The 22,944-nt window shown below is 41.0% G+C and overlaps 1 protein-coding gene across 3 annotated transcripts in view; it reads right to left on the reverse strand.

Moving 5' to 3' along the window:
- NTRK2 (neurotrophic receptor tyrosine kinase 2) overlaps nucleotides 1–22,944 on the reverse strand; it is a 189,291-nt gene that overhangs the window by 62,485 nt on the left and 103,862 nt on the right. The window contains exon 13 of one of the 3 annotated variants that reach the window (XM_044446652.1): nucleotides 18,880–20,203. The exons of the other annotated variants lie outside the window; for them this stretch is intronic. Within the exon in view, the coding sequence (XP_044302587.1) occupies nucleotides 20,166–20,203 (38 nt within the window). The 3' untranslated portion in view covers nucleotides 18,880–20,165. Of the gene's footprint in view, nucleotides 1–18,879; nucleotides 20,204–22,944 lie in introns of those variants that run through there. 3 annotated transcript variants of the gene reach the window in all.

Raw genomic sequence — 22,944 nt, forward strand, 5'->3', positions numbered from 1 at the left:
CCCCCCCATACAATTCTTTATAAGAGCCAAAGGGTCACCAAGAGATACTTGAACTGGAGATACTAGAATCACTAATATGCCTGAGGACAGTTCATTAGAACGCTAAGGGACCCCAGAGTGTGCCTACATGACAACCGTGTCAGCAAATGCAACTCTCATGGCTTCTGCTAAAGAATCCTGGGGATTTTGGCTTTCCTGATGCCAAATGGAGACAGGACTGCAGCCATTCAGACTGTGTATCCACAGGGATACTTAGGAAATTCTTACAACCATAAACAACTTTCCCATAGAATTCCACACATCTATCTCTACTGTTTCCAGATATCAAAGGGAAGAATTGCCCATTTAGGAGTGATGTGTTTCCTTATGGCACAAGGAATCAAAATAATAATAACAAGCAGACAATTAACAACAAAGGAAAATGCTGAAAGAAAATAACCATTGGATTTTACCATTTTCAATGGACATCATAAAATAGCCCCAACAAAATTGTAACAATGGAAGAGATTTAGTGAGTATTTTCAGGTTCTGCAATGCCTATTTGTCTTTTGTGCTGTGTTTGTTATGTAATTAACAGATGGCAAGTTTCTGTGTTTCAGGAGACAGCTAAATTTACACCTATTTAAATGCCAAGTTTGTCAATTCCCTTGATAAATGTGAGTAAACTGGGACTACAAACTGTTTTAATGCTTGCTTATCTGACAGACTAGCTATTAGACAAAAAGCTACATCCCATTTCCTTAATGCACTGCCAAAATTACACCACTGTCAAAGGCTAACCTTCCAGAGCCAGCACTTAATTGAACAACCAAATGTGTGCATGAGGTTTCAAGAAGTAAAGCAATGTTCAGAGGAGATTTTGGAAATAATCATTTTGAATCAGAAGAACTTTTCATTGTCTCTTCCATATACACTGCATGGACTTTGAGGTTAAAGGTAATTTTCTCCCTAGCCAACTGCCTAAATGCTGCCACATCTGGTTTAAATGGGATTGGTTAATTACTTGTCAAAGGCAGAAGGAACCATTTGCTGACACTTATTATTGATTCGGTTTTTACAAATCCAACTCTGGCTTACAACCAAAAGCTGGAAAAGTGCACTAAAACACACACACTATTGGAAGAAAAGTAAGTCACTAATAGTAACCATATACAGATTACACATAGAAATTTAAAAACAAACAATGTGGAAAACTTTTTCTGGAAGCAGAAATTTCTCCTTGATGTAGTCATTTGATTTCACTTTGGGAATTTATTTCTTATTTCAAAAAGATGGAAACTGGGGCCGCACATGAAACATCTATCTGTCATGGAGAAAGAGAAGAAAATAGGAGGAAATATATGTTAGCTTTCTGACTTGTGCGCTCTCTTTCTCTCTAATCAGAGAATTCTGAGTTCTGCACCTATCCAGCATATTCACCATGTACATACCAGTACATACCCACCAGGGAATCTATTTCAACGTTTTAAGGATAGCAATTATCTTTGTCAAAAAACGCACAGATTGCAACTGGCCTTTGTGTGGGTGTGGAAGTGGTGGAGGCGGATCTGTCTTCTGGCGTGCACAGCACGGGAGGAGAGAAACAGGCACATCATTTCCGCCCCCGCAGCATGCTTGTTCCCACAAGCAAGGTAGCCTGGCTCACATTCCCACACAGAACTTTGCTGCACTGGGGAGCCATCTGTAGCATCATGCAATGGAAGCAGAGAGCTCGGCTTCCCAACGAAAACACCCCAAAGCCAACCCTTCCCATTTGCCTTCTCACTTGATAAAACTGAAATCAAAAGCCAGCACTACTCAATTCCACCTCTGCTGCCCATGACCAAAGAAAACTGATAGCAATGCAAGGCTGTTGAGACTACATCAAGTTCTCTTAAATATCAAAGCAATTAAAGGTTATATTTTAGCACATGATAAGACTGAGCAACCTGCTGTGCAAGGGAAACCTATGCATTCCTACTGAAACGTAAGCAGAAATCATATATTCACTGTCCTGGAAATAAGCCCTACTAAAGACGGAGAAACGTACTTCCAAGAAAACTTGCATAGGTTTGCACTGTCATTTTGCTTTGCTGGTAACTTTTGATCTTTCCGTGGTACAAAGCTGATTTCTCACTGTGGTTTTTGTATTAACCTCAAGGGAACTGAGCTCCTGCAAGGATCTCAGGACGAAAGCAAAAGCTGAGTTTTTGTAAAAAGCATTTGACAAACAACAAGCAACTAGGACATCGTTTGGCACAATTAGGTCAATATAACCTTAGTTCACTTTGGAAGTCTACTCTTCTCTTTACATTCACTGCATGTGTGAGTAGCAGCAGTGTCAGACCACACCATTTGCGCATAGCCAGCACAGCTACAATATGTATCCATCATACCACTGTGCAAACAGGACTCCACCTGACTAGGAAGCCTGATTTTCAGGCTTCCTAATACTGTGAATCCCTGCTGTCTTGTGCATGCTTGCGTGGAGTTGTCTTTCTTGGGTGCCCACCAGACATCTTGGACTACAAGTCCTATCAGCCTCAGCCAGCATGGCTAGAGAGGATGGAAGTTGTGCAAAACAGCTGGAGAGTCCCAGGTTGTGGGTGCTGGTATAGCAGTGTGTTACAGAAATGCCTTTCCACGCACAGAGCTGAGCTTACACTGCTTGGGCATATGGGACACATCTGCAGAGGAGCCGTAATTTCAGATGGCAACTTTAGCGCTTGGCAGATGGATTCACAGCGCTTTGGAGCAAACTGGACAAGGCACACGCAAACAGCCAGGAAGTAACTGCTAATGTTCCAAAGCAGCCTCCCCTAACCTGGAACACTCCAGATGCATTGGACTACAAATCCCATCATCCCCTATGAGAGTTGCCATCCAACACATCTGGGGGACACTGGAACAGGCAGCACCGACTGCAAATTTTGTTCCCTCACAAGTCCGAATGAGTAGATCTTATGAGGGACACTCTCAAGGCATCCACTCAACTTCCACCCATCTGCTAATTTCGGCTTGTTACACATCCTACGCCCAAGTACCTCTTCTTTGCTCTATTTTCTCCCACCCCACCCCTTACATTCTTACTTTTGTCCCTCTTGAGCCTGAGCTCCCATATGTGCCCAGACCAAGCCAACACAACCCGCACATCATCCTTCCTGTTTCCTCTGACCCCACTTGGATGCATTCCGTGTCTTGTAGGAACCATTTGAGAGGCTCAGGAACCTGCTTCAGCTTGGCCTATCATTCCTGCCTTTCAGGAGGATCTATATTAATCCTGTGTCTTGAACCTTTCCGTTGCTGGTGCTGCTTTACCTCTGCATTAGGTGCAGGTGTCCAGATTCAGTGCAAGCAAAAGGGGTAGGTAGGAAGAACTTTTTAAGATTTAATCCTTGCTCCTGCACCTACAGTAGAACAAAAATTTAAAAACAGTTGCTAGGCACAGACTTAAAGTGATATCTGTTTTAGCCCTGAGGGGCGGAACATTAGGCAGAATACCTTTGCTCTGATCCAGTACAGTCCTTGTGTACAGATCTGCCTTTAAGTGTAAAAATGCCAAGTTTCAACTTGATATCTTGATCCAGATTCCATTAGATACAGTTTACCCAGCTATGCAAACGTATCTTTAAATATTTCCGATTGAAGACATGCAGCTGTATCCTCATAGCCTTAGGAGTGGGGCAGGGATGTCCTGGTGCTTTGCAGTCAAATAAGGTAATGTATTTTCACACAAACCCCATGGGGTGCTGTTAGCATCACTCTTTCTTGATGCTGGCCTCTGGGTCTTCTCTCACTGCACATCATTTTTAAGTTCCCCTGATGTTCTGAGCTTTGGCAGCATCTCCAAGTTTTGCCTGCCATTGTAAGCATCACTTCCTCCTTGTCAGTTTACGGGAAGAAGCCCAAGCTCCATATTGTAACACTCAATAATCAGAGCATACTCAGGCAGAAAAGGATGAACGCCTCATACAAATGTGCAAAAAACATGAATGCCTTGCACAGATGTGCAAAAAATACGGGTGCCTGGGCCTTATTTGCAGCCCCATGGATCATGGGATTGCCGTACTAGGTATGGGTCCACATTGCACAACTTATCTCCCTCAGCTGCAACTAGAACACAAACATCCTGTGTGCAGCCATCTCTAATCTCACCTGAACAAGAACTTGTTTGCTCTCTTCAGGGGATTGTTTAAATCTTTAAGTATGTGAGTTCTCATACCCATGTATGCATTCTGGGCAATCTGCCTATTGCAAGAAGCAAAGGATTCCCTCTTGATTCTTGACAGGAGTGGTTGCTTGTGACTAAAGCTCAAGTTCAAGAACCAACATGTAGGATGCTGCCCAGCCGGAGCTGAGTGGGATATATGCTCACACGGACACAGTTCATGAACCTTGCTGGAATGAAGCACGTCCTTATGAAACGTGTGTTTTGCCTATCAGGCCACTGCTACGTTACACCTCTTCTTATGACAGGGGAATCAGTTTTTCCAGGCTTAAGCAAATATCAGCAGGTTACCTTGTGGTTTGGCTTCAGTGAAGAGGAAATGCACTTGCATGATACTTTTGAGCATTTCCCCACAGAGAAAAGTCTGGCAATAAGTGACAGCAAGGGCAAAGGAACAGTTGTGCTTCATATCTGGGCATGAAATAAGTGGCGGCAAACCTAAGACCCCACGAAGAATCCTCCTGGATCAGATCATGGGCCCATCATGTCCAGGGCTTGGTATGCACGGTGGCCAGCCGGCCACTTGTGGGCATCCCACAAGGACATGAGCGCAAAGCAGGCTCCTGTCCATGTTCCCTAGTAACGGACGCGTGGTACCTCCAATATGGGAGGAAACAGATAGCCCTCAGCACTAGTAGCGACTAACAGACTCCTTTCTCTGTGAATTTGTTGCTTTCAGGCCTATCGACCCAAGAATGGCTGCATGATGTGAAAGGGCTGCTGCACGTGGTCTGGACACCAACCTTCTTCCCCACCCACTGCAGCGAGAGGCAGCACTGGGCACAGAAGAGGGGCGCTGGCAGCAGGCACACCAAGCACCATTCCTGGCGACCAACCTTCTTTCTTGCCTGCTGCTGCTGGTGATGGAAAAGGTGTGAGAACCAAATGTCCACGCCAGGTGTGGAAAAGGGATGCTGTAAGCAGGCACACCAGGCATCGTTCCTGACCCCCAATCTTCAGCGCATGCAGCCAACGGCAGCGACACTGGCCACACAAGAGGGGCAGTGCCTGCACAGCACACAGGTCCTGATTCCTGGTGAGTGCTTGCAAGGAATTTGGACTCAGGGCTGCTGCAAAGTGACCAGAGTCCAGAGCTGAGCCCAGGAATCTCACAGATTCCCACCCCTAAACGTGAGCTGCCCAGAGAGCTCCCAGGCAGCATACAAATACAATAAATAAATAAATGGATTCTTCACACCTCTCTAGCTATGATGCATGCCTTCGAAATCTAATGACTTCTGCTGCTACAGTCCATCCAATTACTTGTGCAAGCTGTAAGGAGAAAATCATATTATTGCACTTTTTCCTTGACTGCTACATACAGTGCTGTCTTTCTCTCGGTTTCAGTTCAGGACACCGTGTGTGTGTGCGTGTGTGTGCAGTGGTGACTGAGCAAGATGCTCTCTGTAGATCCATCTCCTTCCTACTGTTGCCCCTGCCTGTTCAGTGATGTGGGCCCTCTGGTCCCAATTGGCACCACTGCCCAGGGGAGGACAGGGCAAGTAGTGGTACCCTTTCTTTCTTCATTCACTGCTCATATTATTGGAAGAGGGTAAACCAGAAAGTGAACAAGAAGCAACAGCAAGGGGAAGGCATGGCAGGCCCATGTAGCTCTGGGAATGGCAGCAGGCCTTCTGTGGGGAGATGATCCCCAACAGGTACCCAGTAATACATACCATTTCAGCCAGTTCCAATCGATAGGCCAGCCCATGTAGCTTCAGGCTTATTCTTTACCGTAATAAGAAACATTTGCATCTTCCTAGTATTCAAAGCTTCTCATACATTATCCTAGCAAGCTCTGTAACAAGTGAAGCTTGACAAGGTCCTCTGCATTCTACCCTGAAGCTCGGTCCCTCTTCTTCCTGTTTCCAAACACAAGCCTTCCTGGGTGTTTGAACAAGAAAATGTGCATTTTTAACAAGTGCACTTTCCTCTTGATGACTAAAGCATGGAAATTAAGTTGTGTGTGTGTGTTTTTTTGCTGTGTGCTTTTCCAAAGTGTGCATTTCTTTAATGAGTGCCTTTTGCACATGCAATTTGCAAGCTCAGAATTAGATAAGCTTTGCCCAAAAAGTCTTTATGTTTGTGGGATGCAAGCAGGGCAAGTTCTGATGTTGAGTTCACACAAAGCAATGCAGAGAACAAAATGATAGACATTTGGTTCTCTATATTACAAAGAACAACAGTTTGATACCTATGTAATGCTTAACTGAAAATTCATCAAATCCATTTTTCATTTTTCACTCTTCGGAAATGAATGGAAGATCAGATACCAAGAATGTCTTGCTTCATGCTGAGACAAAACTACCAGTGGGAATTTTGCCAGAGAAGGTATTAAAGACTTGTGTGACTTGGCCCACAGCACCAAAGAAATATGAGTTATTACCTCAATCCATCTACGTCTAAACCCCATTGCTCAAGTCTCAACGTTCTGCTAGACCCTGGCTTTGCCAGACTTTTTGGCACAAGTATTAGGACTCTGCAGCTGTTACACATTTGTGAAAACTGCAGGGCTGAGCACTTTCTAACTCTTCTAAGGAATAAATAATATTCCATCTGGTCAACACACCTATGACATTACCTCTCACCACCCCAAAAGGCAAAACAAGATGCAAAATAAAGATACTACACAATTTCTAAGATTTTAAAGAGAGCACTTGATATCCCTAACCTGTTCTTTCACCATTGCTTACCTGTAACTGTCATTCTTTGAGTGGTCATCTGTGCATTCACCCATATGGGCTCTGCCTATTGTCAGGAAGCTTCTATAGCTGAGTTTTAATTTTGGGCGAGAGCCCCTCCCCTTCCCTGGAGGCATGGGGAGGTGCTCCTCCCAATCCATTAGTGCCTAAGACAACCACCATGGATCTTGGGACTGAGGGGAGGAGAGAAGGAGCACCAACCTAGTCCAGCCGCAAACGTCCCAAGAGAGTAAGGCAATAGCTGAACAGATGACAGCAAGTGAGGCTGGAGGGTTGTATAAATCCATAGATGACCACACAAAGAATGACAGCTTCAGGGAAGCAACCTGCATTTCTTCCTTATGGTCTCTGTCCATCACACATACGGGCAATTGGCTAGCTTACCCTGTGAGGGATGGAGAGATGCTGCGATCCTTGAAGGAAGAATGAAGAACGGCCCTCCTGAAGATGCAGTCTGCCCTTGCATGGAAGTCAACCATGTCTTGGAAGTCAACAAATGTCAAGGGCATGGGCCATGGGGCTGCTCTGCAGACATCCAGCAATGGGATCTTGGCCAGGAGGGTGAAAGACATGGCCAGTGCTCATGTGTGGTGGGCTCTCAGTTGCATAGCAAGATGAAGGCCTGCCATCTCATCTGCCCAGCAGATGGGGTTTGAGACCCAAGTGGACAGACTCTGTGAGGAGAGTGGGTCTCCTTTTTTTCTGTCCATTGCAGCAGATGAACAGTCTGGGGAAGATGTGGAATGGCTCAGTACTGGATTTGTAGAAGGTGAGGGCCCGTCTGACATCAAACAGGTGCAAGCTGGGCTCTGCTGGAGTAGACGGGAAGGAGAACAAGGCAGGGAAGATGATGTCCTGACCGAGGTGAAACGGTGACTTTTGATAGAGACGGAGCAAAGCAATTCCTGATCTAGGCATGATGGTGATCAAAAAGGAACTGGGAGGATGGGTGGGAGCCCCTTCCCATGCCTCCTGGAAACAGGAAGGGGAGGGACTCCCCCCCCCCCAAAATGAACACTTAGCTATAGAAGCTTCTGTAGACTCTGTGTACGTGCAAAGCCTGCATGTGTGATGCACAGAGATCTCTCATTAATGCTCCAGATATGTAACCAAGGGTGAACTTTTATAAAAGGAATTTGCTTCTAACATTTCCTTGAATAACGATGAAATTACAGCTGCATCTGGATTGTTAATTATGTCATGTTCAGTCCATGAACATAAGATGCTGCACTGGTCCATCTACACTAGTGCTGTATACTTCTATTGAGCATGAATCTCCAGGCACTGGGTTGTCCAGAAATGGAATCTAGTCCACATGCAGAAAATTTGAAGATCTGAGTTACAACAACCCAAATTCAGGCCACATTTCCTCACTGTTGGTGTAATACCACGGTGGAACCAGTTACCTAGAGAGGTTGTGGGCTCTTCCACACTAGAGACATTCAAAAAGAAGATGGTCAGTCCTCTGAGTGGGATGGTATAAACTGGAGTTCTGCAACAACAGGGTGTTGGACCTGATGGCCTTCATGACCCCTTCCAACTCTACTATTCTATGATTCTATGATTTAGGAACAGGTCCTATATGCTATTGTGCTCCCTGATATTTAACTCAACTGTCCTGCAATACAGAAATCACACAGGGATGTGTATTATTGTGAATAGGTACCGTGGGAATACAGCCTTGCCACAGTTTCCATGGTTCTGGATACTCTCACAAATGCCCCAAGACAGCAAGAACATGAAGCAGTAGTTCAGGCAACTTGATTCTTCATATGATTCCTATGGCTTGGGCAAAGGTGGGCAACCTGTGGCCCTCAGAGCATTTTTTCCTAGAACTCCCTAGCTAGCATATCCAATAGTGAGAGATGACGGGACTCATAGATCAAAACACCTGAAGGTTCACAAGTTGCTCACCCTCATCTAGGGGAAGAGTGAAGAAAATCACATCCAAGTAATTTGTCGGCATTGAAATTATTGGATTTAGCCATCATCTAAGATCCTAAAAGTATTATTTCACCTAAGGTATGGAACCTTTCAGGACTCCCAACTTCCACCAGGACAAACCTGCATGGTCAACAGTTAGAAATGATGGGAACTGTAGTCCAGCAAGAGCTGCAGTGTGACAGATTTCCCATTCCATGTCTTTGTACTTTAAAAAAGTAATTTCCCCCAATATTTTCTGTGTGCTTTGTATATATATATCTGCATTTTTGTGTTGCAATCTGCATTGCAGAATTATGAAAACCATGGATAGTCATGCACAATCCCATTTGCATATTGTTTGGAGATGCAAATGAGTTAAGTCCACATAAATATTCAGATCAAACTGATTTCTTCTCTGTCCCCAGTGCACACAAACAGCAGGGAGCAGTTATGCCAAGTTGATGCATCCGAGAAATGTTCTAGGAATCTACCAGTGAAAGATAATACAGTGACTTGATTCATACTATTCTAGGGAAACAGAGACTTGAAATACTGGCATGGGTATTTTCTTGTGGTCTTTTGGATATATGATCTGTATTGTAAAAACAAGGTGAAGCGGCAAGTATTTTTAAAGTTGGCTAATCATGAATAACTAGAGTTTCTCTGGAAAACTGCATGAGCATCATGATTATGCTATGAGAAGAAACAGAGACCCATGATACATGTATAGCCCTTAATTTTTGCATGCTAGAAAAGCCTGCTTCCATATAGTCAATGTTCAATTTGCTTTCCATTGAGGCAGCTGTATATGAAACTTGGCCCTAAGGGAAGATTTTTCACTGCACTAATTCAACAGTGGAGGGGCAAAGTGAAAGAGTAAGAGGAGGAATTTTCTTAGAGCCTACCTCAGTTTAGAAACTAGTGACTCATGTAGGTTTCTGACCTTCAAAACTAATAGCTCAAGTGAGGGCCCAGCCATTGGGAGCTTTCAAGTTTTCCTGGTTCAGCACAGAGATGGAGGAACACTAATGTGAATTTGCCTAATTTCATTTTTTCAAGTTTGTAAGTCAAGCTGTGGACAACATGTGGCTCTTCACTCTCCCCAGAACTGTATTTATTTAAATCAAAATGACACCCAGAGCAGCCACTCTAAAGTCTTTGGGGCCTTTTTAGTGCTATCACGGAGCATCAAAAGTCACAATCCATTTGAAAAAAATGCTAATTCTGTCAATTGGGCACTCCATAGATGCTCTAGACACTGTTTTGGTTTCACAGAGGTATGACAAACTTGCTCATTTGGCCCTTGCTTCCTATAGAAGGCTTGTGGAAGCCAAAATTCAGCTATCTTTTGGAATCTACACATCTCTACATTTTGTGATGGCCTTTTCCAAATAAAATAAAATAGTCCAGAAATGTGTATATTAGGGAAACATGCATTCAAAATACTTTGTTAGGAAACACTGCTTGCAAAAATGTCTTTTAGGTGACATGGCGTACAGAAATGGCTGTACTAGAAGAAATGAGCACAACAATATGTATTTTTCTTGCAAACAGTTGAAAAGAAATTCTCAAACTGATATAAAAATGAAGCTAACAAAATTTAAGACTGGAAAAAGGAGCAACTGAAAGAAACCAAAACTGACAGAATCATTCATCCTTCATTCAGAGCTTACATTTAATAATATACATCATCATATGCTCTGCATGCTATAAGATCTGAGCTTTCTCTGGCAAAAAAGTAATTAATAATCAAAGGTCAGATTTCCGCATTACTTTGAAGAAAAACTTTTGGCTCAGTACTTTTCTTAAGTCAATAGAAACAAGTGAAGCAGTAAATGGACTCCATCTGGTTAATCCTGGTCTCCTGCTGCTGTTTACTATGTATGCCTGGTGCTCTGAATGGCTGCATTTTGGTGCAAGTCACAATGCACTCACTTATGGGAGACTGAGCTGAGACTGTGTGAATACAGCTTTGTGTGGTAACCTGTTCGTGTGAAGTGGTGGCACCCCATGCAGCCACAGCTATTACAACCACTTTCTCCTAAACCTTCAGGAAAGAGGCTTCATGGCTGTGCAGTTCAAGCACCCACAATGCAAGAGAAACTAACTAGGGTGACATGGATTCCAAAGGATGGATGGATGGATGGAGGCCAGGGTTCATCTGCAAACGTCAAGACGTGTTCCCGTTTGCAAATTATGCATTTTTCATTGAATTATAGTTTAGTTTAGTTAAGAGAGTCAGGGGAGAGGAGGGATGCATCTAAGATAAAACATGAATTCTAGCCAAATAACTTTAAAGTGGGAAATGAACTCAAGGTTACAAACTCATTAAAAAAAAACCCCAACTCCCGCAAGCTAAATCAAATCAAGCCAACTAACTAAAAAGATATCTCCCTTTGTATCTTACCACATGAGAGTTTATTATGTTAGACTTCCCTCTGGATTACTGTTTATAATGTGCACGTGTCCATACTATAATATGCTGTCATACACATTAAATGTCCATTAGAATGCTTCCAGTTCTCATGCTATAAAGAGTAGACAGTCACTCTGGAAAGTGGCACAGCAAGCCTTCTATAGGAAGCAAGGGCCAATAGAACTGACAGCATTCACTCAACCAGCTAATGAGATGCCGCACACCTGATCTATGAGGAGAGCACTGAATGAACACAGCAGGATGCAGCAGAGCTGGCATGAGGGACCAACATGGTTGAACTTCTCCCCAAGTCCATGCTTTGGAGCAGTCCCAGTGCCACAAGGCCTGCTGCTTTGCTGCTCCATATCCTCCTATGACCCAGAGTGGGCAGACTGGGACAGCAGCAGCTGCCCCCGCTTCCTCAATAACAGCCAACAACAACCACAGCGAGAAGAATGAAGCTCTCCTGAAGACAGAGCAAAGCATGCCATCAAACCCTAAATCTGAAAATGGCCAGGGTATGTACCAAACAATTCCTGACTCACATCAGATTGTGATTCTCACAACAATCATTTGTTGAAATTTCTCCTGGCCCACCTCGCAAGAGAAAAGATAGGGGAACTGATTTCACTGAGCACTAGCTGCAAGGCTTCACCATTTACAAGGACAAAAAAAATGCTGTAGGGATCCTTTGAAGGTGTGTGGGGAGTGTGATGCCACAATCCAGAACAGAGGAAGCACAAACAGAATGCAGCTTCTGTCCTTGTTCAATTCAATGAAGGACATAGTTTCATTGTTTCTGTATCATTTTGTAAATGTGAAAATACCCCTGTATTAAAATAAATGGAGAAGCCATTGTGGATGAAGTAGATCATATGTGCTCCAGGAACAGTGCACACATAAGGGAATCTTGGATTTACAAAAGGGCATGCCAAAGTACGCTTCCTAAAACAAAGCTATTTGTCTAGTGCAGCAAAGGAGGACCAAACCAGAAGACTGGAATGCAAGATTTTTGCTAGAAGTGCTGGCTGAAAACATTGCTTCTGTCTCCAAAATTAGCAACGAATCCAGGAATATTCTGCTGTTTATCATAAACAATTAAATTCAGATAGGAAATACTTGAAGTGTTTTAGTGGGGTGCCTGGGGAAAACTGGCCATGGAAAGTTTAAGATCCAACTGTGGAGGTATGTTATGTGTTCATTCAATGATGCTAAAATTATGTTAATTTCTTTTGGATAGTGAAAGGTTCTATCAATGTGTTTTCAATAACAACACATTCCACATGAGAGCTGAAAAGCAATCTGTGTATTTAATATACCATGAAACACCATCAGCTATCATGTCAAATGCAAGAAGCAAATACGTATTCCCAGTGGCCAAATTAGGGTGATTGTTAAGGTGCTCAAAGGTCTTCTGTTCTCCCAGAATGGAAATATGTGACTGCACATTTTGCAAACATAACTTAGAACATAAATTCTGCATCTGCCAAGTTATTAGAACTATAACATTCAGATCCATGGGAAAAACATGACACGGTTGTACAAATAGCAAGAAAGGGGAATGCTGAGACATAATTGCTTTAACACTCAGATTGTTTTCCCCTTCCTTTCAGAGAACTCAGATAATAACATTGACCATAGCAATCCAATGACATTTAAATGATTTATCAAGATATTTTAGAGCTTTTCATTCAAATTTTTTGCTAAATTATAAAAGGAACACAGCATATTTTCACACAGTGCCTAAATAGACCCTATTGTGAGAAGATATTTGTAATATCCAAGAATCTGGTGATCTCAGTTATCTAAATGCTACTCTCATAGTGACTCTCACAGTCAGTGGGCCCACACATAACTGGAGTGGGTGGTGGTGATGGAAGCTGCAAACTTACAACACAGTGATGTGCATATTGCAAAATAATTGCACAGAACCTGATCTATAGGAATGCCTCAGGATGTATCTGAATATGGTGCCTCAACTATGTGTACCATGGGTCATTCTAGACATCTGGATTCACATTCCAGCATAGCCATGGGCTCTTCAGAATTGATCAATTCCCTGTGCACCTCAGATTCAAACCTGGTCTCTAGTTGCAAGAGTTTGTAGTAGAAGAGACTGGACCACTTTTACTGCAAATGTGGAATCACATTTGTTAATGCTCTTTCATTTAAGGAACAGCATTCAACAAGGCTTCTTGGCACCCTCTAGTTCTACAAAGTTTGTAGGACCCATTGCTTGCAAAATGCACCTTTGCCCTTTAAAAAATAGCCTTAGAAACAAACAGAAGTGTTTAGTCCTGCAGACCTTTACCATTCCAGAAACTAGCTATGCTGATCTCCACTATTCTGGAAACTAGCATTTCTTCTCATCTTGGCTTATTTTTGGACTTCAAAAGCCCTGTTGTGCAAGTGTTGGGTCCTGCAAGCACATGGGCACAATAGGATACTACCCAAGAATTTCTTGCCCCTCCTCGCAAAAAAAAAAAAAAAAAAAAATCCAACAGTGCATCAAGCGGAAAGGCTCTTCCCATGTCCTGCTGCGCTAGTCTTCTGTTTGCAGAGAGATTTTCTCACTGGAACAATTAAAAAACAGGACCCCCACTTGCAGTCTCAAATTCCATCCCTTCTACAACTTCAGAACCTGATATCTCAATCTGCTTCAATATCTACCTTGCTACCTTATCATGAATTTGTACAATTTGTCAACACCAACTCTCCCAGCCCATTTGAAACTGACAGCACTCACTCCACCTTTGTGATGAACCCAAGAGAGTTCTCTCACATTATACTGGCCAACAGAATATCTTTAGCCACCCCAGGCACCATTTAGAGTGGCAGCATAGACAGTTCCATGAGTCTCATATGCATCTCTGAATCCTGGCATTTCTCCACTAGATAACTTGTGTCAGAATGAGACAGATTGAACTACTACCCTTGATAAAGGGATGCATCCAAAGGGAACTCATTCTAAACACATGACACAGAATACCAACACACTAACTAATCTACCAAGCCAGTCTCTTATATTGGATTAACTAGGTAATAATGGTTGTTTTTGTTCTACCAAAGATGTTGTTTTAGGAAACTGGCAAACAAGCAGAACTTCAGTCAGTTTTCATTTTCTTACCTGTTAAAATGTTTTATTGCCTGCTTATTTTGAAACACTAGCTAAATGTTTCAACAATGGTGAAATGACCCGACAATGCTAATACAACTTACTCCTTCTTCTCCCTTTTATTCACTGCTGTAGCACCCTGTTCCTGCTTTGTCGTTTCATGTCTATCTGGGCTCTTTCCCATTATCCCTCCCATTTCTGAACCTGAAGCCTATGGGGAGCTTTTCTTTTATGATAATGCAAATCAGAAAAGAATGTGAAGTTTTCGCTTCCTTTTTCCAATGCTTCCTCCATCTTTACCAAAGTGTTACATAAATACAGAACACTGATTTGACTATGCATGTTCCACTCAGGACAATTCTACATTTCCCTTAAACCCTATTCAGCTGTTCCTGATCGGTGTTGATTAAACACACACCAAGGGGGAACATGAAGCTTCAGCCACCATCTATTACTGTTTCTGCATTCTTGTCCATGCAGAGGGCAACTTTCTGAAGGCAAGAGCCCCCCATATCCACAGAGTCACTCCATGTGATTTGGAACGAGATTTTCCAACACTACAGATTGGGAACAGCTGAACAGGAGTAGACTTAAATCTGGAAATGGAAGATTTTCATTTGCTTGAACATGTACCTTATTCTAAATGATAAGGCGGTTTGTGCTTCATGGATTCCTTACAATGAATGTGAACAAAACAGGAAAAAAAAACACCAAATCCACATCTTAGAAATATAGCAGGCTATAAAATATATACAAATAGATGAAATGAACCAAAACATAAGTAGAACATCTATGGATTCCATTTTTTTATGGAAGTCTTTACTGGTAAAGCACCAAGTGGATACTACATATATTTACAAAAAATGCAAGACAAAATGATAATGAATAACAAAACTTTATTGGTGTGTTAAAGGTAAGTTTAGAAAGTTCAGCAAGCACAGTCTGTCCATATTGTCAATATAATGTTTGGAAATAAAATCAGTGATTGTCAGTTATTTACAGATTTTTTTAACCATTTATGATCCATTATGGACAAACAGTATGTAAAGGTTCACAGTATGTTGATGGATTACAGCAAATGCTGAATATTTCTTTCTACTCAAACAGAAAAACATGAGCCTAAAGAAATGGTGCCCACTAATAGCAGGTAGATACTATCAATTAAACTGTGCATGTTTGTATGTATAAATCCAGAGTGTTTTATTTTGCAACTGAATCCCTTAAATGCTGTATATGTCAGCTCCAGATTGCTTCAAACATGGATAAATCCTATTATTCTTCTAATGCAAAAGACATGCAGCGTATGTATAAGCCTTACTTTTTAACACACCTATCAAATTCAGTAAAAAAAGTTACAATTCAAAGCTATTTGTGGATATCACCTATTTGCTCACAGAATTGTCTAGACCAGCCATCCCTAGCCTGGTGCCCTTACAGATGGTCATGTCTTCAGTTCCCATCAATGCAGCCAGCTTGGCCAATAGTTCAACATCATCTGTTGGAGTACCATGAATAGATTTAACACATGGGTCTTTAACTCCCAATGCTGCTTCACTAGCCCAGATCTTCAGACAAGTTACCTAAGAATAGCAGCCCTGAAGTCAATGTGTGTAAAGTCAAATCATTGTTTCTCATTCAACAGGAACTTAAATGATCTGCATCATAGTCTTACAAATGTGGGTGACAAGAAACTTGAAGTTTACATTTTCTATAGGCTAGCTCATGCAGAATTAATTAAGTTGGAAATATTAGCGCTAGGAACACAAGAATAACTAGCTTAACAATATTTTTCATGTGCTGAATGTAAAAAAGATTTCTATTCTGATGTTCTGAATCTTTTTTTAATTTGTGGAATAGTTCTGTTTAATACATACAATTTCCAAATTTATATTTATTTTTTGATTTTTTTGTTAACTGTCCCATTCCCACAGGTTCTGGAAAGTTCACAAGAGATGAGGTTTATATGGGTTTTATACAGGTTTGTGCATGCTCTATCCCTCACTCTAAGATGATGATGATGGTCAAAATTTGAAGTTCTCAGCTTAGTCTGTAATTTGTTAAGAACAGCTCCAGTAACAGAATAATGCAAATGATTCTATGCCTAGCTGGTCTGTCATACTGCATGAGAAAAGCGAAGTTCTAACATGTAAGCAATTTTAAAAGCTAAGTTCTAACATGTAAGCTAAGTTCTAACATGTAAGCAATGTTAGTACAAAAAATTACTAGAACTCTTAAAAATGGATGATGATCCCTTTTGTTAAATGGTGAGCTTTTCTGAGAATTTTATATTAGAAATTATAGTCAAAGACACCTAGTTCATCAGACATCTTGTTCCAGCCATGCCAGTGGCAAAATTCAAACTGAATTACATTGAGAAAGGATGAGATGTTTCATTAATAACCTGAAGCTCTTAGGTTCAGGTTATTAATTACCTAAGAGGATAGTTGTATAACAGCATTTCGTAAAAGGAAGATTCCAGGTATTTTGGATTCCAAGCCCTAGAAGTCCCTGCCAGCATAGCCAACAATCAGGAATACTGAGAGCTGAAGTCCAAAACATGTGGAGATCCATTTTTGCCCAACCCCACTCAGTAAGTTAGGAGCTCAGATTCTTTATCCTCACCAGCTAAGGTGTAGTATATTCTTCATGTGACAAAAGCAGCCAGCAAGGCAGTGTACTTGGTGCAACCACTGACAATGGACAGGAGAGAATTGCAGTCTGTACCTTTAAGCAACATGAGGCAATTGAGAAGGTGGGCTGCTGCAGCTACTAATCCCCCCTCCAAACACACACACTTTGCAATCAATTGCCATGCTGCAGCAGCTGCTGGCAGTTTTGCCTAGTGAATCACCTCATCAGTGACTGCTGATGTGAAGGCCACTTTAAAATCACACCAGATGGTAACTCTTACTTCTGCTGCCATCAGGCAATTTCTTTTTATATATTTCCAAAGGTCTGCAGTGCTGTAATGAGACATGCTTCAACTGCATAGGCAGTTGGTGTACATGGAAAATGTTTAACTGGATCCAGTTTGACTACACTTTCACAGCAAATCCACTGGAACCAGTGGATCTAACCGTGGCTACAGCTAATTTAAGTCCTGCTGATTTCAGTAGGTACCCTCTACCATGACTGAGGGTAGAAACCTATTTTATACAAGCAGAACTCTGTTCATGCAATGGACCTTCCTTCCTTTCTCCTCCTGCCTGCAGCCTCATGTGCTAAGAACCTGTCTCAGTGTGTCCTTCAACTGTCCATAATCAATTCTGAGGGTACAGAGGGAAAGACAGGATTTCCTGTATTGCCTCTGTTGACAGATACAGTTCCACCAGTGGAAAAACTGCATTGAAGTCTGAATCACCTGAAGTCTGGATTCAACCCATTCATTATATGTGTAAAACCAGTTTACTAATCCTCACTTCAATCCAAGCTATGGTATAAACATATTTAAACCATAGAAAATACTCCATATTACCTGTGCAAAACAGAGATGGACTACTTCAGTTTACCTGGGAGCACCTTTGACCCCATGGGAAGCCCTTCACCCAGGGCTGCATGCCTGCTGGCAAAAAAAATCCCAGTGGTTTGCCACCAGCTTCTGAGAGAAAACCACCACGGAGGAGGAAAAAAGGACAAACCTAGCTAGTTTTCAACCCACATTTGCCTTTTTCACCATCCTGTCATGGTTTGCCACCAACTGTGGTAGTGAGGCTACACAAGGTGTAGCAGGAACCATGTGTTGGCTCCCCTGTCACATAATGCCTGCCATGCTTAAATGCTCCATTAACTAATTTATTTCATAGTAAAATATAAAAGACTTTTTAAACATTGAATGCTCAGCACTCAGTGTCTTCAACCATTTTAATAGGCTACAACTGATTTATTGGTGTGAGTCTTACTATTGTTTAAATGATCAGTAATTCTGAAATCATCCATGATCTTTAAAAAAAAACCCACCATTTTGGAGATATTAAAATCCCTAAAGTGTCAGGCATGGTCATTTATAATACAAATGAAATAAGCATATTGCAAGCTCTGACTTCAAAGTTTGGCTTCAGCAAGCTTTCTGTGCTCCCATACTGGAAATGAAATCAGCTAGCAAGGCGTAGCTTCGTTCATTATTTAAGCTTTGCTGTTGCCAAAACAAATATAGCAAATAGCCATGTGCTGTAATCCATAAAGCTCTGTGAGTAACTATAGGGCAAACAATGTATTTGTTGGCTAAAATATAATTTAAAAAGTCCTGAAGGTTATCCTACACTGTCTCTGTGCACATATAAATTGGTGGTGCATAAATCAATTCTGGTTTATTAAAATAAATGCGTTGATTACATGGAATCCAAAATATTCTGTCAATACATGTAGAACTATTCAAAAATCAGACCTGCAGCTATACCTTAAAGTAGAGCTGCAAAATATTCCAAGAAGAAATTATACAAGCATTGATATAGATTCCTATACTATGAGGAGACAGTATATGGGAGGTTTAAGTACTTTTAAAGAATGAAACTCTGGTAATGTTAAGAAGTTTGGCAAGTTTGAATTTGGGATTTTATGCTAAAGATATCCTTAGTTTCGGTGCCTGTATATTTCTTCCATTAATACCAAGTGTAACTCGAGATGAATATAAGAAAAAGAACAAGTCCCATTCACATGTAAATGCTCTAGGGGCACATGGTATTGATAAACAAGAGAAAACTTACTGGATTAGGAAAAGGGACATAAGAAGCATCTTCATGTGCCCCTTTGCTATGTAGGACCCCTTTCTTGAATTTATTAAAATCTCTTCAACTACCAGAATATGGAAAGTTTTACATCCAACATAGCAAGCAACACATGAGATAGTGAGACATAATTGCCCTTCCAAAGAAAGAGAGGCATGAAGTGATGGGGTGGAAACTGAGATTGCTTGTTTAGAAGCCCAGATTTTACAGCTGGTTTAGTGGCATGAGAGCAGCAGCTATAATAGTCCTGCTGAGTTCAACACCTAAAAGTCATGTAGTATTATTGTACAGATAGCAGTTCAATAAATCTAATAGAGGTGGTAAAAGAACCCAAGTCAGATTACTATTTTGCTTGGTCACATTTATTTATTTAAATGCTTTCTGACCAACTCATATTTTTAGAATAGGAAGTTGTGAGCTATGAATAGCATACTGCAAATTAAACAGCATATCAAGTTTCTTCTGTTCAGTGATCCTTAATTCTTATAGTCTCTACAAAGAAACCACTCCATGTTAAGATTGCTCACATGAGGAAGCTTTGCAGAACTACTTTTTAATACAGCTGTAGTAGGATCTTAGATTAGAATCCTGCAAACCTGCATATACTCAAATTTTAAGTGAGCAACTGCCCCACTGAAGTCGCTGATGTAATTCAAACAGTTTGCAAAATGAGGACATAAAATATTTTAACTTTTTTTAGTACACAAAATATTTGCAGTTTGCCTTTAATAAATATAATCTATAAAGTTAATTCTTTTTCCAGCTAAGGTCAGACAGACAATCAAGTTGGAAAAAATGCAGTGAAATTCTGTTGAAATGTCACTTTGTGAGTAGAATCGTTGTAACAGAATACAATAGTTTATTTTTGTGCTTTCTTGAGCCTGGGGGTGATTTTGAAGTGAAGTTGCCAAACTGTGCATACTTCTAGCGTCCTCCGAACATAACCCATCTCTACAAGAGAGGTCCAAGGAGTGTAGCAGCTGACAGCACAATAAACATGTCTACTGCCTAGTGTGTAGCACATGGCTTCAACAATCATGCTCAACAGCCCCCTCTTGCTTTTTTTCCTTTATTTCATTTACCCATCCAGTGGGATCTTATGAAACAAAACAGAACCTAAAAGAAACAGAATAAACACATGAGAAATCATGCTTGTAATAGTTAAACAAAAATTAACATAAAGAATAAAACACAAATGAATTCAGAGCTCAAATAAATGTGGGATGCATTTACAAAGCATATGCCAAAACCATAAGGAAAAAAATGAATGTGTGGGTTAAGAGAAGTATAATTTGATATGCCTTACGTGTATGGCTTCCTTTTTTGAACAAAGTAGTGTGTGTACAGAGGTACTTTCGTGTGCGTGTGTACACAGACACACATTCTGAACACATTAAAAAATTCAAAATATATGAAGCAATTCAATATAACCAGCACAAAAGTAGAAGTTGGTTGGGAGTAAGAAAACTTAATTTGGTGCAGAACTGCAGTCATGCAGCACAATTCAAAAATTTAGACAGCCGAGCCTGGCTCATGTATCCAGGTTATGCCAACACTGTAGAAGCACATTATAGGGTGAATGCAAGTGACCCTATTCCACTCCCACCATCAACCTGCAGTGTGAACTGGCCCTTCCACATTAGTCTCTAACTGAGCAGGGACCCATTTTGTGTGGTACTTTCCCTAAAAGAAGATCAGTGGGCAAGATCACACAAATCAGGCATTCATACCAATGGTGGAAAATAATGCAAACAGAAAAGTTAAAAACATCACCGAAGTAATGAAGAAGCAGTCCTTAATCTGGTGTTAGAAAGCAGTAATTCATTTTGTGGAGGGGAAAAAAAACCTCAACATGTTATAACTGGAGGAACAAATGGTCTCCCTGCCTTTTACTTTAGTACATCAAAAATAACTCAAAAATATAATGCACACACATGTATTTTCAATATACTTTGAATATGACATATAACTCTTTGCTCTGATGAAAACCTCTGGTAGAAATTCACTGGGCAGTCTTCATAACATAAACTATTGCTATTGGTTAGCTGGATATACACTTTTTTAGCATGGTCATGTGCCACAGTTGACAGAGGACAGTGGTATGCTTGAAAGTGACCTTTACCTGAGAGCCTCTTCAGTCTGAGTCAGGTGTAAAGACAGAAAGACAGAGGACCATAAGCTGGAAGAGGAAGGTAGGACATAGACCTTGAAGTTGCCCATCAACACTTCTGTGCACCTAGACAATAAGCTAAGGGGGCACAGAAGTCATCTAGCCACAGCCCGCATTTCTATTTTAATTATAACAATTATTTTTCACTGTGCAGGTTTACATAAAAATTAGCATATGTACATTTCATCCAAATATGTACTCTCTTTTGTCCTATGTTTAGCGATGCTTTTTCTTCAGAAAAGTGCAAGAAGCCACCCCAGTTGTATACAGTCACATTATAAGCTACCTGCATGGCTGGATGGAGGGGTGTTTACTGGCTTTCCCCCATGCTACTGTAGTATCCCTCTGCCCTCAATGCCTGTATCACAGCAAATTTTCTCTTCAGCAAGTTTTTTGCCAAGTTGCTATGGCAAAATATACACATTTGTGACATCTGATGAACAACATGCAGTTTTCATGTGGTTTCCTACAGAGAACTGGCTTCTGTATAAAAAACCTATCTTGTGTGAAGTGACTCTGGGAGAGGGGAAAATTTTTGGCTCTTAAATTTTTCAGTATAAACTATGTAGCTTAGAAAGAAGCAAACTGTAATTCCCTCATTTGCATTCTATTTGATTGTTAATTTAACACCTGAGGCAACAGAATTATCTCCTACTTCACTGTAGGTAATGACATACGTGCAAAATCCAACAAGCTTATTAGGGTGCTATTTCATGTTTCTAAGAAAGCTTGCCTAAATTCCTTTTTGCTGAAACCATCACTATAAGTTGGAATGAAGAGCCAACAAAAACAGTGGGTAAAAGGGATTTGGCTAAATCACACACAAAAATTATAATCTCAAAGAAAGTATAATCAATTTAAAACTGCCAGGATTCAGGAATGGGGTATTCTTGTTAGCTGTTTCAAAGTAAAGGCTTGAGGACATTAAGAAGATTAATTTCTTAAGGTAAGAATTTACTGTAACTTCCTCTAAAGAGTACCACATCCATTTAACACTTCAGTATGATGCAGAAGACACAAGTGGCACCCTTACCTTCTTACCTACCCAGCCAGCTAATCACATCTTGCCAGGGACAAAATGCAGACAGGCTCCTATTTACAGCACAAGGATGTTCCCAGTCCATGCCTATATTTAATACTTTCACACAATATGGAGATAAAACAGTTATGAGTTGAGCTAGCTTTCAGCATAATGGCTGCTTTGGGAAAAAAGCTATTGGGTACCTTGAGATAACAGCTCAGCATCAGCTGAAAATCTGGGAGATAGTTTGAATCAGAACATGATACTCTTACCATTGTCACATCAAAATGGTGACAATGTGATACATGCACAGGGTGAAGTTAAGAGCTCCTCCTTCTCGGGGTTTCATTTTCTCTCTCTCCATAGTAGGACATGGTTGAATGAGATATGCTAAAGCTCATTGTTGTTCTTAAGTCTGGTTAATGCAGTGCTCAGTTTTCTGTCTTACACTGTATTTCCAAATATGTCTCCAGTACAGCCATGTTCCTTGATATTGCCTGTCACAAATCCCACTTTAAATACGATAAGTATAAACATTGCTTTAATAAAATTTGGGAACACTCAACTGTAATGAGACAAGTATCTGCTACCCATTTAAATGAAGAATGATTTATTGAGGGAGAAATGAAAAACCGCTGAGTGGCTAAGGAAGAAAAAAGAGGGAAG

This window comes from Varanus komodoensis, unplaced genomic scaffold (genome assembly GCF_004798865.1).
Source record: "Varanus komodoensis strain SLA01 unplaced genomic scaffold, ASM479886v1 scaffold5, whole genome shotgun sequence".
In the NCBI taxonomy this organism is placed as follows: domain Eukaryota; kingdom Metazoa; phylum Chordata; class Lepidosauria; order Squamata; family Varanidae; genus Varanus; species Varanus komodoensis.